The 12,291-nt window shown below is 54.7% G+C and overlaps 1 protein-coding gene across 1 annotated transcript; it reads right to left on the bottom strand.

The window, feature by feature from the left end:
• Positions 1–3,463: 3,463 nt before the first annotated feature.
• On the bottom strand, positions 3,464–10,485 carry LOC123345644 (C-type lectin domain family 2 member D-like). The gene is made up of 5 exons (XM_044982639.1): positions 10,387–10,485; positions 8,227–8,325; positions 5,730–5,917; positions 4,928–5,031; positions 3,464–3,681 (listed from the first exon to the last, which is right to left on the bottom strand). The coding sequence occupies exons 1-5, from the start codon at positions 10,478–10,480 to the stop codon at positions 3,567–3,569; spliced, it is 600 nt and encodes a 199-aa protein (XP_044838574.1). The 5' UTR covers positions 10,481–10,485; the 3' UTR covers positions 3,464–3,566.
• Between the last annotated feature and the right edge of the window lie 1,806 nt (positions 10,486–12,291).

Genomic DNA, 12,291 nt, shown 5'->3' with positions numbered 1-12,291 from the left:
TTCAGAGCGGTAACCTTGTTAGTCTGTATCAGACCAAATACATAATAGATTTGTTAGTCTCTAAAGTGCCACAAGGACTCCTCGGTGTTTTTGCTAATCCGCCTCTGCTCATCTAGCTCTTTGCCTAGTTTTACAACAGGCTAAGTAAAAGCACTAGTGACATCAATGGCGACTAAAAAGTTCAGAGAGTGACTTGTTTGTACTGCTCCATAGAGTATACACTGATGTAACTTTCCAGCTGATTTATTTTATAATTGTATGGGACAAATGAGAACGTCAGCAATTTTTCAGTACTAGTGGCTGTGGGGCACTTCTGCATTTTTATGTCTGGTTTTGTAGGCTACTCGTTTTTAAGTGAGGTGTAACTTGGGGTATGTCAATCAGACTCCTGAAAGGGATGCAGTGGTATGGAAAAGTGGGGAGCCAGTGCAATCCTTGGGCAAGCAGGGGCAGAGACTGGTGGGAGTGGAGGAGAAGGGGCAAAGAAGGGCCTTTCTGTCCCAGGCACAGACTGGGGGAGGGGAGGAACTGTGACAGTGGGAATTTTCTGTACTATTTTGTATGAAGACTATGTGCCTCGGTTTCCCCATGTGCGGCATGGTAAAGTAGCTGGTGGGAAAAGGTTGTTTACACATTGTAGAGACCCAGAGATACAGGCATGGCCGATGCCTAGATGCCTGGGGCCCCATGCCCATGGAAGCCACCCAAAGAAAATGGCCACTCCAGTTGCCCAGACATTTGGCATCTAGCAACTAACGACCATGAATGGCCCCCCCTCTGCAGGAAGCCAGTGGGATGTGATCAGCTAGAGAACAAAGGGCTGGGGAGGAAGGCCAGGGCACAAGGTTTGCCCAGGAACAAAAGCAAAAGGCTGAAGAGGAGCCAGGTTGGGATGATTTAGTTGGGGCTTGGTCCTGCTTTGAGCAGGGGGTTGGACTAGAACCTCCTGAGGTCCCTTCCAACCCTGATATTTGATGATTCTCTGAAAGGAATCCTTTGCAAAGGGATTTCCTGTCTTGCACACACCCAACCATCATAAGAGTTCTTTTGCATGACCCTATTCCAGTGGGAGTGGGGGTGGGGGTGGGGGTGGGCTTCCCTCCCCTCCGGGTTAGGTGACCCCTCGCTCAGGGCAGGCTAAGCACAGTTCTGCTGCCCTTTACCCGGACAATCCGGAGAACATTTCTCTCCCCTACCTTCAATACCAGAGCGAGCTGTAATCCAGCACCAGCCAAAATGAATCGCTTTGCAAAGCGGGGCTGCCTGCTGCAGAGGAGGTGAGTGTGCAAACAGGGGCTGCACAGGGGAGAGCTCCTGCTGACAGTTCTGTACCAGCAGCACCAACACCCACACTTAGTGCCATTAGCGATTGGCCCCTGCCCACAGACTCACCGTCCGTGCTTCCTGGGCAACCTTGCTATGCTCTGGGGCGAGTGGCGCAGTTCTGTAAAGTCTGTAACTTACTGCCCCTTCTCCCCTTATCTGTCTCATGATATTTGGTGTTTTTCTTAAAGCCCCAGCTCCTAGAGTCCCGGGAGTAGGCCAGAATCTCAGTTCTCATGGTTTTCTTAGGGACGGTGGACAAAACCAAGCCTTTAATGCGTGCAGAGAACACTAGAAACCATGACCGCCAAAGGCTCACAAACCAGCAGATAAATAAAAATAACTCTGCAGCTAGTATTTGTAAGTCTAGTGATTTTTAGGTAGGTCTCAGAGCCTGACTCATTTTTTAACTCATCTTTATCAATACAGGCCACAGCAGATTGCAAGACTCCATTCAGGCCAACCACTCTATTCAAACCACAGCACTTAGATATAAATCTACACACACAGAAAACAAGAATGGAGTTTATTACCAAAGAACAGAGATGCAAGCAAGAGTGAATAAATACTGGGAAGTAATGGTTACATAGAAACAGGGGCGGCTCTATGGTTTTTGCTGCTCCAAGCATGGCAGTCAGGCAGCTTTCGATGGCACGCCTGCAGACGGTCCGCTGGCCACGCGGATTTGGTGGCATGCCTGCGGGAGGTCCGCCAGTGCCGCGCCTTCAGCATCCCTGCCACCGAATTACCACCGAAGCTGTGGGACCGGTGGACCTGCTGGTGCTTGGAGCCACCCATACATAGAAAACAAAATTATAATACTTTCTAGAGCCGGGGTTCTCACAAATTTTTGGCAGCCTCAGAATGCAGCTCTGACAATACTTAACTAACGGTAGGAAAAACAAATAAATAAATTACATGTGCATATTTATGCCAGGGCTTTTTGCAGATTCAATAAGAAATATAAGGCACAGTTTTGTTTACTCTTTAGTGGACCTAAAAACAAACAAGTGCTTTGCACATTCTGGTCTTTTTTGTTTTTTTTGGTAAAAGGACAATACAATACAAGGACAGTAAAAGGACAGTACAATAATTCTAAACTAAATTTATAAATGCTTTACATAACAGAAGTCCAAATATTAATGAAAGAACGTATTGCCAATATGTCCAAAATTTCTTTCACAGATAAAAAAACCCAATCAATCTAAAAAAAAATGACCAGTAATAATAATGAGAACACTAACAACAAAATCTCTGAGCTGTTGCTGTTGTCTTTTGAGTTTAGTTTTTGCATTATTTAACAGCTTGTGCCTCTGAAACTCACCGTGGTAATTTTGTTCAACTTCCCCTGCATGAGTGCTATAGGGACGCTGCACTACATACGTTTCAGTGTGATGAATTTCTCTCTTACAAACAGCGCACACTGCAACTTGCTCAGAAATGGCATCAGACGGCTTCAGAAACACAAGAAACTGCCTTTCGCCCAGTGCTGAAATGTTCGTTTTTCTTTCTATGTTTTTGCTTTTCTTAGCAGCAGGTGACTCCTCTGGGACAGTCTATCACATTCAGGGTAGTTTTCTGGCACTGGATTATTTGAAATACTTTCTGACTCTCATTCACATTTTTAACTCTTTCACCTCCTCCCATGAACAATCGCAACCTACCCAAACACCACGCAGGGAGACGGCCAGTAGCCGCTTACAGAGCTACAGTAACAGGAGATGTAAACATAGTGATTAGCCAATGAATACACTTTGTGACTTGAAAGAAAACCATACCTGTGTAGCTCAGCTCTGCCTGCACGGTACTATTTAGAAGGGGGTGCGCATTATGATTTATGGCATTTACAAGGCAACTTTAATACTGAACATCTCAGCGATTGTTTGACCACTTCGGAGGCTCTCGTGGCAGCAAAACAATCGGCTGGTGGCCACATTTCAGAAACGCTGTTCTGGAGTCTAAGCTAACAAGGCCTCCCCTTCCCTTACCTCCCCAGCATGTGGCTGAGACTCCTTCTCATAAGATCTCGCCCTCTCAGCTGCAGAGAGAAGCTTGACAATGTGTCCCTGAGTGTAAAGGTTCAGAAGCAGAAGCACATACAAAGAATCCACAGTTTAAACTACACACACCTATTGCCAGGCTGACAAATGGGGACATGGCTCATTCAAGTAGATGTGAGTTGTATCAGTGTCATTTCTGGAAGACTTATTTTGAGCTCCCTTCTAGTGCAGTCCCTTTGCCCATCACATACACCTCAGTTTGCTACAGATCCACCGTCTTTCCATGTAGCACCGTGAGCTGCTGACCCCTTTCTCGTCATTCAGATACGCGCAGTCACCGCCTCCTCTTATCACAAACCTGCAACACAGAAGCTGGGGTGTTGCAGCAGGCAGAGTCTGGGCATTTCACCAGTCACAGTCAGGGGAGCCGTTCTCCTCAGTGCAAGCCTGAGTGCGGAGCCGCTACTCTCACAGCCCCTCAGGAGCAGAGCTCAGGACAGTGGGGGCTTTGCAGAACCGCTGACTGTTAGAATCCCTCTATGCTGAGCAGCCCACAGGGGAGCTGGAGAATGGAAAGTCCCCAGCAGGACGGAGAGAATTTGTGAGACTAATTTTCAAAAGGGACCGGTTCTCTAACAAGAGGGGCAGATCATTATGAGAACCAGACGACTGAGCAGGGAAAGTGGGGGGCAGGAGGGATCTTGCCTCCTTAAAACACTCTGAGCAGAACCAAGAAGACACTGAAAGAAGAAATTGCATTCAGGAGTTTCCTCTTCCATTGACTTATAACTCTTGAGCTGTCCATTGGGGATGGGGAAAAAGAGAGTGTGTTTAAGAAGTTCCTTTACGAAAGCAGGTGTTCCTTGTTTGTAACCGTCACATGACTCTCCCAGAGTTCATCTGGAGTGGAGGGTGGAGCTCTAGGGACAGCAAGGCCTCTAGGGAGGTTTGGGAGGGTTCAGCACTGGTTTTGGGTCCCACAGCAGCTGGACTGCAGGGTCCCACATCCTAAGGAGGGTACCAGACAGGGCGTCTGTACCCCAGCAGTGTGCCACAGAGGCCTGAACTAGGGACAGTGTCTGGTAGCTATTCAGGCCCAGTGGAGCTGGAAGCAGGTGGGATCCAAAGGTTGGGTCCAATACAGCACAATGGGGACTGGCCTTGGGGAGCACTGACCCAGCGCCATAACAGCCTGATTTTTCAAAGTACTGAAGTAACACGGACCAGGGAAGTGGGGGGTCTCCATCCCCCGCTAGTGGCTGGCCTGTGTAAGAGCTTTATCAGTCAGGAGGGGTTTTCACTTAAAGAAGTGGATTCTTTAGCTCCAATGACGGGGGTGGTGTGTGTCAGACAACCCAGGGACCTTGCTGATGAGGGCTGGGGAAAAACAGCGAGTGTCCCAGCTGAAATCCCAGTGCTCTGCAAGGGCACCTCTGGCTGTGGCCGGCTCCCATCGGTCTCTAATACACGCAGGACGCGAACGGACCAGGGTCGTGTCTGGTTGTTTCACTAGCACTGAATGGTGGATCTGCCTGAACTCAAACAGCTCAGACACCAAAAACCCCAAGCCCAGGGAATTAGTACAGAGGGTGAGAGAGACTCACAGGTGGTTGAATTCGGTGCCGTTGGTCCATTTCCAGGGCTGCCCCTGCTCCCTCCGGAGGCCGATCCAGTGGTCATGGGCATCCTTATGGCGCAGCAGGAACATCTGAAAGAAAGCAGAGGGACAGCACGGATCAACCCCAGCTCTGGTGCTTTCCCCGCCCCCCCGTCCAGGGCTCTGAACTGCAGAGAATCCCAGTCACACATTGAAGGGGCTCAATTTATTTTCAGAAGGACTCTGGATTTTCCCCTCCCTCTTGCAAAGCACAAGATCACCCAGGCCGTATTAACCCTCCCTGCCCCTGTGCTCCCAGTCACCTGCACCCCAAGTTCCCCTGGGCTGGGGGCAGCTGCTGGGTCTCTTCTCACAGAGCAGCCCCCGCTCACCACAGCAAGGTAGGAAGAGGGAGCAAGTCAAGCTGAAGTGGGAGGGGTCAATGTGAGAGGATTCCCCCCCATCCTCAGCTGGCTGCTCCTTTCCCATCCCCAAAGCAGGAGCGCTGCCTGTGTTCTCAGTCCCGCCAGCAGCCAGGAGACGCCCAAGCCAGCCCTGCCCTAGACAGGGGCTGTCTCCCTATTTGGGGAGGGGGGCAGCTGAGAATGGGCAATCCCTGTGATCACACACAGACACTAAGGCCCTGGGCCCAGCCAGGCCTGGCATTCAGGGGCTGGAAGTCCATTCGCTGTGGCCTCCCAGCATGAGAGGGCTCAGAGCTGCTCCTTGCCCCACAGGGACAGAGCCCAGGTCCTACTGCAGCAGCTGCTGTGCTAAGGCCAGTGTATCGCAATGAAAGAGTCGCTCACCAATTCCTGCTCACTGTCGATCCCAGCCAGGGAGGCACCAAAGGAGGAGCAGAGTCTCTCTATGTAGGTCCAGTTCCCTTCAGTCTCGGAGAAATAATAGCATTTCCCTCGGTATCCCATCCAGCCATCTGTGCATGCATGGCCAGCAGGGGAGCACAGATTAGCTGATAAAGGTTTATATGCCAGCACTGAGAATGAGAAAGTAACATGTGAGGTAAGAGTTGCATCTATAATTGGGCATTTGACTAGTACAAAAACAAATCGGTCAATTGACCAGTCAAATGTGTCAAAAAATGGTTGAATATTTCAAAAAATTATCAGAACAGTAACAAACAAGAGCAAGAGTTCATTGTCTCCAGGAGGTTTAGCTTTAGATAGATACTTACACCTAATTTAAAAACAAAAAAATGTACTTAACTGACTTATTTTAACTCAGATGAAAAAGTGAAACAATGAAACGAAGTTCTGAAGAAACACACGTGCAATCAAAATGGCAAGCGGCCTCCTACTCCCAGGGTTCTTGCTGGAGTATTTGACATTGTGACTACGGTCAAACAGGCAATCAATTGACCGACTTGCCAAGCCTACTGGGACCTCCAGCCTGGGCCTGTCCACTGCAATCAGACGCAGGTTGAGGGAGACGTTTGTCACAGTAAATTTGCCTGGCAGGGAGGATTCCAGGGACACTCCCAGCCTGGGAGGCACTAACACAGCCCAGAGCATTTCACCCCAGGCACAAGAGCAACAGCTGGACGTTCAAGCTAGCAACAAACAGCAGGGGAATAGCAGAAGACTGTGCAGTAACTTTCACCCAGGGACATGAAACTTTCACCCAGGGACATGCCACAAGGTGGCATCAGAAACCGCAGCAACAGGAAGTCAGCCAGGAATGATGTAACTTAAGTCACCTCCTAGCTGCAGACTTTTCTTTACCCAAATACAGCTGGAGGAAAGACACTTGCTGGAAGCCCTCACACAGTGTAACGCTTTCAGTGCCAGGAAAGAACGGCAGTGGGGTCACCCATAATTGACACCCAAGAGATATTTGAAAGGCCCGACTAGTTGAGAGGAATCTGACTCAAACCCCTCCAGACATTTTTGAGCATATCACCTTTTTTTGCACCACAGTAACTGGGTAAGTGGTTTTAAAGCCTTCCCATGTGCCTGGCACTCAGGGAGGAACAGACACTAAGTCTGGAAGAGTCAGGAAACCAGGCCACTGTCAAAGAAAGAGCATGTGCTCATCTCACTCACAAGGCATGTCTCACCCTGTAGACTTAACCGCGCAGTGCACAGTAGCCCACAACCTCCCCTACAGAACTGAGCAGAGAAGTCAGTGACTAACAGCTGATGGCACAGGCTCTCTCTACCATCCATCTCCAGGGCAGAGGCCGCATGTTCTGCGGAGCTCCCTGCACCTGTAGGAGTGTAACCAATCCCAAGCTCACAGATCCCACCTTACACAGTGGCAGCCAATGCTGCCCATTGCAACAGCCTGCCATTGCAGCAGGAGCCAGGCTTCAGGGCCCATCTGTATCAGAGCAATTTGCACCAGTGTAATCACAGTGACGCAGTTCCATCAGGGCAAACACCTCCTGGAGATGCGCTGAAGCAGCACGGCTCACTCTGGTAACTCCTGCAGCGAACTGCACCCAGGCAAGCTCCTTTGTGCCCCAGTGCAGTGCGTCTACTGTAGCCGTTTGCATCAATTCAACTGCACTGAGGTCATGACATTGGCACAAAGGATTCCTAAAGCAGACAGACCCGGATTCAATGCCCTCTGCCAGCTACTAAACCCCCCTGGGGCCCACTGATCTGATCCCAGGGCAATAGATAAATCCCACCCCCGACAGTCTCACAGCCCCCCACTGCCCCAGACTACTGGCAGATACAGCAGGGTTCATGTTCACCGCAAAAACACACCCTGTGCACTAGCATGTGCTGGCTGTGCAGCCTGGGGGAGTGAATGGTGCCAAGGGACCCTTCATGGCCAAGATCAGCGATTGGTGGGTTTCAACGCTGCATTGATGGAGGGGTCTAGACTGAATTCTATGGCTCAGTTCAATAACACGGCAGCACCGGCCGCCCAGCCACCAGCATGACCTGAAGATGCAGGAAGGCCAGGCTGGTAACCTCAGAGCAACACAGAGCAGGCAAAGGGCTCGTTGCTGCTCTGCGCCCTGTCCCATGAGACACCCTGGTAAGCGACTGCTTCATGGCACATGGTAAAGGTGACTCGGGCCCAAAGTGCTCAGAGCTGGGCCAGGGGGAGCTAATGTCAGTCAGATCGTTCGACACAGAGAGTGCCCAGATGCAGGGGTCTGGGGGGAGCGGGAGGAGGGTCGTGGAGGAACATCCCCCAGGAATCCTCTGTCCCAGGGGCAGAAGCCAGACAGGCCAGGAGGAGAGACTGTGACTGTGGTGGCTCCAGGGGGAATGGGAATCACAGAGATCGTAGAGGGAGGGGAGGGGAGCAGGGCGGAAGCTGGGAACTCACCTGCCAGAACAATGACGGCAGCGATCAAAGCAGATGATAGAACTATCAGTGCAACCACAACTGGACCGGTTTGACTTTTCTTGCAGTTACGATGAGGTTCTGAAACACAAAGACCCGTCAGGCAGGGCCGCGAGGACACGTCTCACTGACAGGGCTGGAGCTGCCCTAGAACATGCACCGTTCTGTCGATTGCTCCCATCAGACGCTCTGGGAGCGGCGCCCGGAGGGTCAGGCAGGCTGGGGCTGGCAGAACAGTCCCTCCTTCCCCTCAGCCCAGTGCCCCCCTGGCACCCCCAGCCAGGCTGTCACGAGTGCGCCTGTCCCCGCACACTGGGTCTCACCAGGGGCGGCTCTAGAAATCAGGCTGCCCCAAGCAGCGCGGTGCGCTGCGCCGCCCTTCCCTGGTCCCGCGGCGGGTCCCCTCTTCCCGCGGCTCCGGTTGAGCTCCCGCCGGCATGCAGGTCCACCGGAGCCCGGGACCAGCGGACCTGCCGCAGTCATGACTGCGGCGGGTGCCGTGGTCCCGCGGCTCCGGTGGACCTGCATGCCGGCGGGAGCTCAACCGGAGCCAAATGCCACCCCCCCGGGAAAGGGCCGCCCCACGCGCCTGCTTGGCGCGCTGGGGTCTAGAGCCGCCCCTGGTCTCACATTGGCAGGGCCGGCTCCAGGCACCAGCCTACCAAGCACGTTCTTGGGGCGGCACCTTGGGAGGGGGCGGCACCCGGGGTTTGTTTTTGTTTGGCCAGGCTGCGCTGGGGGGAGGCGGGGCTTAGGAGGCGTGGTGCCGTGTTGGGGGGGCGGGGACTTGGGCGGTGCTCGGCTGGGGCGGGGACTTGGGCGGCCCGACGCAACACTTGGGGAGGCGGGGACTTGGGCAACGTGACGCTCGGGGGGCGGAGACGTGGGCGGGGCAATGCTCAGGATGGGGACTGGGCGGTGCGCCGCTCGGGGGGCGGGGCTTGGGTGATGCTCGGGGGCGGGGCCTTGGGCGGGGCGCCGCTCAGGGTGGGGATTGGGCGGTGCGCCGCTCGGGGGGGCGGGGCTTGGATGACGCTCGGGGGGGATGGGCCTTGGGCAGCATGACGCTCGGGGGGCGGGGACGTGGGCGGGGCAATGCTCAGGGTGGGGACTGGGCAAGGCAATGCTCAGGGGGCGGGGCTTGGTGACGCTAGGGGGCGGGGCCTTGGGCGGCATGACGCTCGGGGGCGGGGACTTGGGCGGGGCAATGCTTAGGGTGGGGACTGGGCGGGGCGCCGCTCGGGGGCGGGGCTTGGGTGACACTCGGGGGTGGGGCCTTGGGCGGTGTGACGCTTGCAGGGGGGGCGGCGCTCCTTGTTTTTGCTTGGGGCGCCAAAAATGTTAGAGCCGGCCCTGCACACTGGCCACACACAGCAGAAGGGGGGAGAAGGAACCAGGCAGAGCTGGGCCAGGGCTGTCCCAGGGGGTCTGACACACCCAGCCCAGGAGGGTCCCTGCACAGCCCCACGGGCACCGCTGTGTGCGCCAGGCAGCAGCTGTGAGCTGGGATCGGTGCCCTGAGAGCCCTGGGGGGTGACCACTCCCTGCTGCCCACAGACAGTGGGCTGGGCAGTTGCTGCTTCCACTATGGGGGAGGCAAGAGGCCCCGCCCCCTCCATGGCCCCACCTCTTCTTCCTGAGGCCCCACCCCCAGCCAGGCAGCTGCGGAAAGCCCTGGGCCCTCCATCTTGCCCAGGGTGGGGGCACTGAGAACAGCCTCTGGCCCATGTCCCTGCCCCCCAGACCTCCCACCAAGAGCCAATGGAGGGTCCACGGCTCCCCAGAGCTGCCCGGGGGCTGTAACCACAATCCAGCTCTGGCTGGGGAGCAGGGCCTCGGAGCAGCAGCCGGGCCATGGTAAGAGCTGCAGCTCTGGGAACTGTAGACCCTCCCCCTGCTCTGGGCAGGGAGCCCAGGGGGGCAGGGATACAGGCCAGGGGCTGCTGTCGGCCCCCCACACCAGGCAAGTGGAGGGTCCATGGGCTCCAGGGCTCCAGCTACTGGCCAGGTGTGGCGGGGGAGACCTCAGAGGGAAGAGGAGCAGGAGGGCCATGGTCCCCTGCCCCCACCTCCCCTTTCCAGCACCCCAGGCAGTCTCAGTGTCTCTCTCCAGCCTGGTCCCAGGCAGCGACGCCCCATTACCTGGTTCCCCGACAGTCTCCAGGTGTCCATTGCCATCAACACGCAACTCCTGCAGCGGCTCTTCGCTCTCAGCAGCCCCAGGTGCTGGCCCCATTGTCTCTCAGCCACACTCAGGCTAGAGACACTGGGCTGGGGTCAGCTCCCCTCTGTCTGACTGGGTCCGATTCAGCGAAGCCAAGCCAGGGCGGGGGTCCTGGCCCTCGCTCCCCCCACACCCTGCTCCGGACTCTGCAGCCGATCTGAAAGCCCAGACGGACCCAAGCAGAACAAGTCAGGGGGGTGGAGGGGCGATTTGTGGTTTCTTGTTCCCTGCCCAGCTGCCCAACCCCCTGCCAGAGGCGGTGCCATGATGATTAAACTCCCTTAAACCCCACTGAAGCCCTTGGGGGTGGAGGGGCCAGTGACCTGATCTGCTATGGGCCCCACCCACAGGGATCTGTCCACCTGTGACAGGCACTGACCTGGGGGGTGAAGGAGCAGGCCCTCCTCACACACACACACAACCTTCCTAGAAATAAGCTTAAATAGCCTATCATAAGGGGGCGGGGCTGGGGCTTGAAACAGCCCTGTCTCTGGCTCAGCCCCAGTGGGACTCGAACCAGTGCCCCACGCTCCCGGCCCAGCCCAGCCCCTCCTTTCCCTTCCTGGCAGGGCTCACTCGAACCAGCCCTCAGCTCCACCACAGCAAGGCCCGGCCCCAACCACCTCAGCTCAGCCCCAACAGGGCCCAAACCCCAGCCCCCTCCCCCTTTAGCCCCCCTCCTCCTCTCCCTTTGCCCCCCCATCTCCCTCTGCCCCCTCCCTCCCTCCCTCCTCCTCCAGCCCCCCTCCTCTGCCGCCCCCTCCCTTTGCCCCATCCCCTTTTGCCCCCCCTCCTTTGACTCCCCACCGCTTTGCCACCCCCCCTCCTCCAACCCCTTCAGCCCCTCTTCCTTCGCTCCCCCCATAAGAACATAAGAGTGCCCCTACGGGGTCAAACCAAAGGTCTATCTAGCCCAGTCTACCGACAGTGGCCAGTGCCAGGTGCCCCAGAGGGAATGAACAGAACAGGGAATCATCAAGTGATCCATCCCCTGTCGCCCATTCCCAGCTTCTGGCAAACATAGGCTAGGGACACCATCCCTGCCCATCCTGGCTAATAGCCACTGATGGACCTCTCTCCATGAACTTATCTAGTTCTTTTTTGAGCCCAGTTATGGTCTTGGCCTTCAACAACATCCTCTGGCAAGGAGTTCCACGGGTTGACTGTGCGTTGTGTGAAGAAATACTTCCTTTTATTTGTTTTAAACCTGATGCCTGTTCATTTCATTTGGTGATCCCTAGTTCTTGTGTTATGAGAAGTAGTAAACAACACTTCTTATCTACTTTCTCTACCCCATCACGATTTTATAGACCTCAATCATATCTCCCCTTAGCATCTCTTTTCGAAGCTGAAAAGTGCCAGTCTTATTAATCTCTCCTCAAACTGAAGCCCTAATCATGCCCCTAATAATTTTTGTTGCCCTTTTCTGAACTTTTTTCAATTTCAGTGTATCTGTTTTGAGATAGGGCGCCCACATCATAAGAACATAAGAACATAAGAAAGGCCGTACCAGGTCAGACCAAAGGTCCATCTAGCCCAGTTTCTGTCTACCGACAGTGGCCAATGCCAGGTGCCCTAGAGGGAGTGAACCTAACAGGTAGGAACGAATGACACGGCTAGATTCTCGCTAGAGAGGATCAAGGGAGACTATGCCAAGTTGGGTAAGACGCTCAAGGAAATTGAGGCTCAGGTGATCTTCAGTGGGATCCTACCTGTCCCTAGGGAAGGGCGCCAAAGGGGTGACAGGATCATGACGATTAATAGTTGGCTGAGGGAGTGGTGTTACAAGGAGGGCTTTGGGATGTATGGGCACTGGGAGGCTT

Source organism: Mauremys mutica, chromosome 12 (assembly GCF_020497125.1).
Source record: "Mauremys mutica isolate MM-2020 ecotype Southern chromosome 12, ASM2049712v1, whole genome shotgun sequence".
Lineage (NCBI taxonomy): Eukaryota > Metazoa > Chordata > Testudines > Geoemydidae > Mauremys > Mauremys mutica.
Note: the sequence above shows the minus strand (reverse complement) of the source record. Positions and strands in the feature narration are given on the sequence as shown.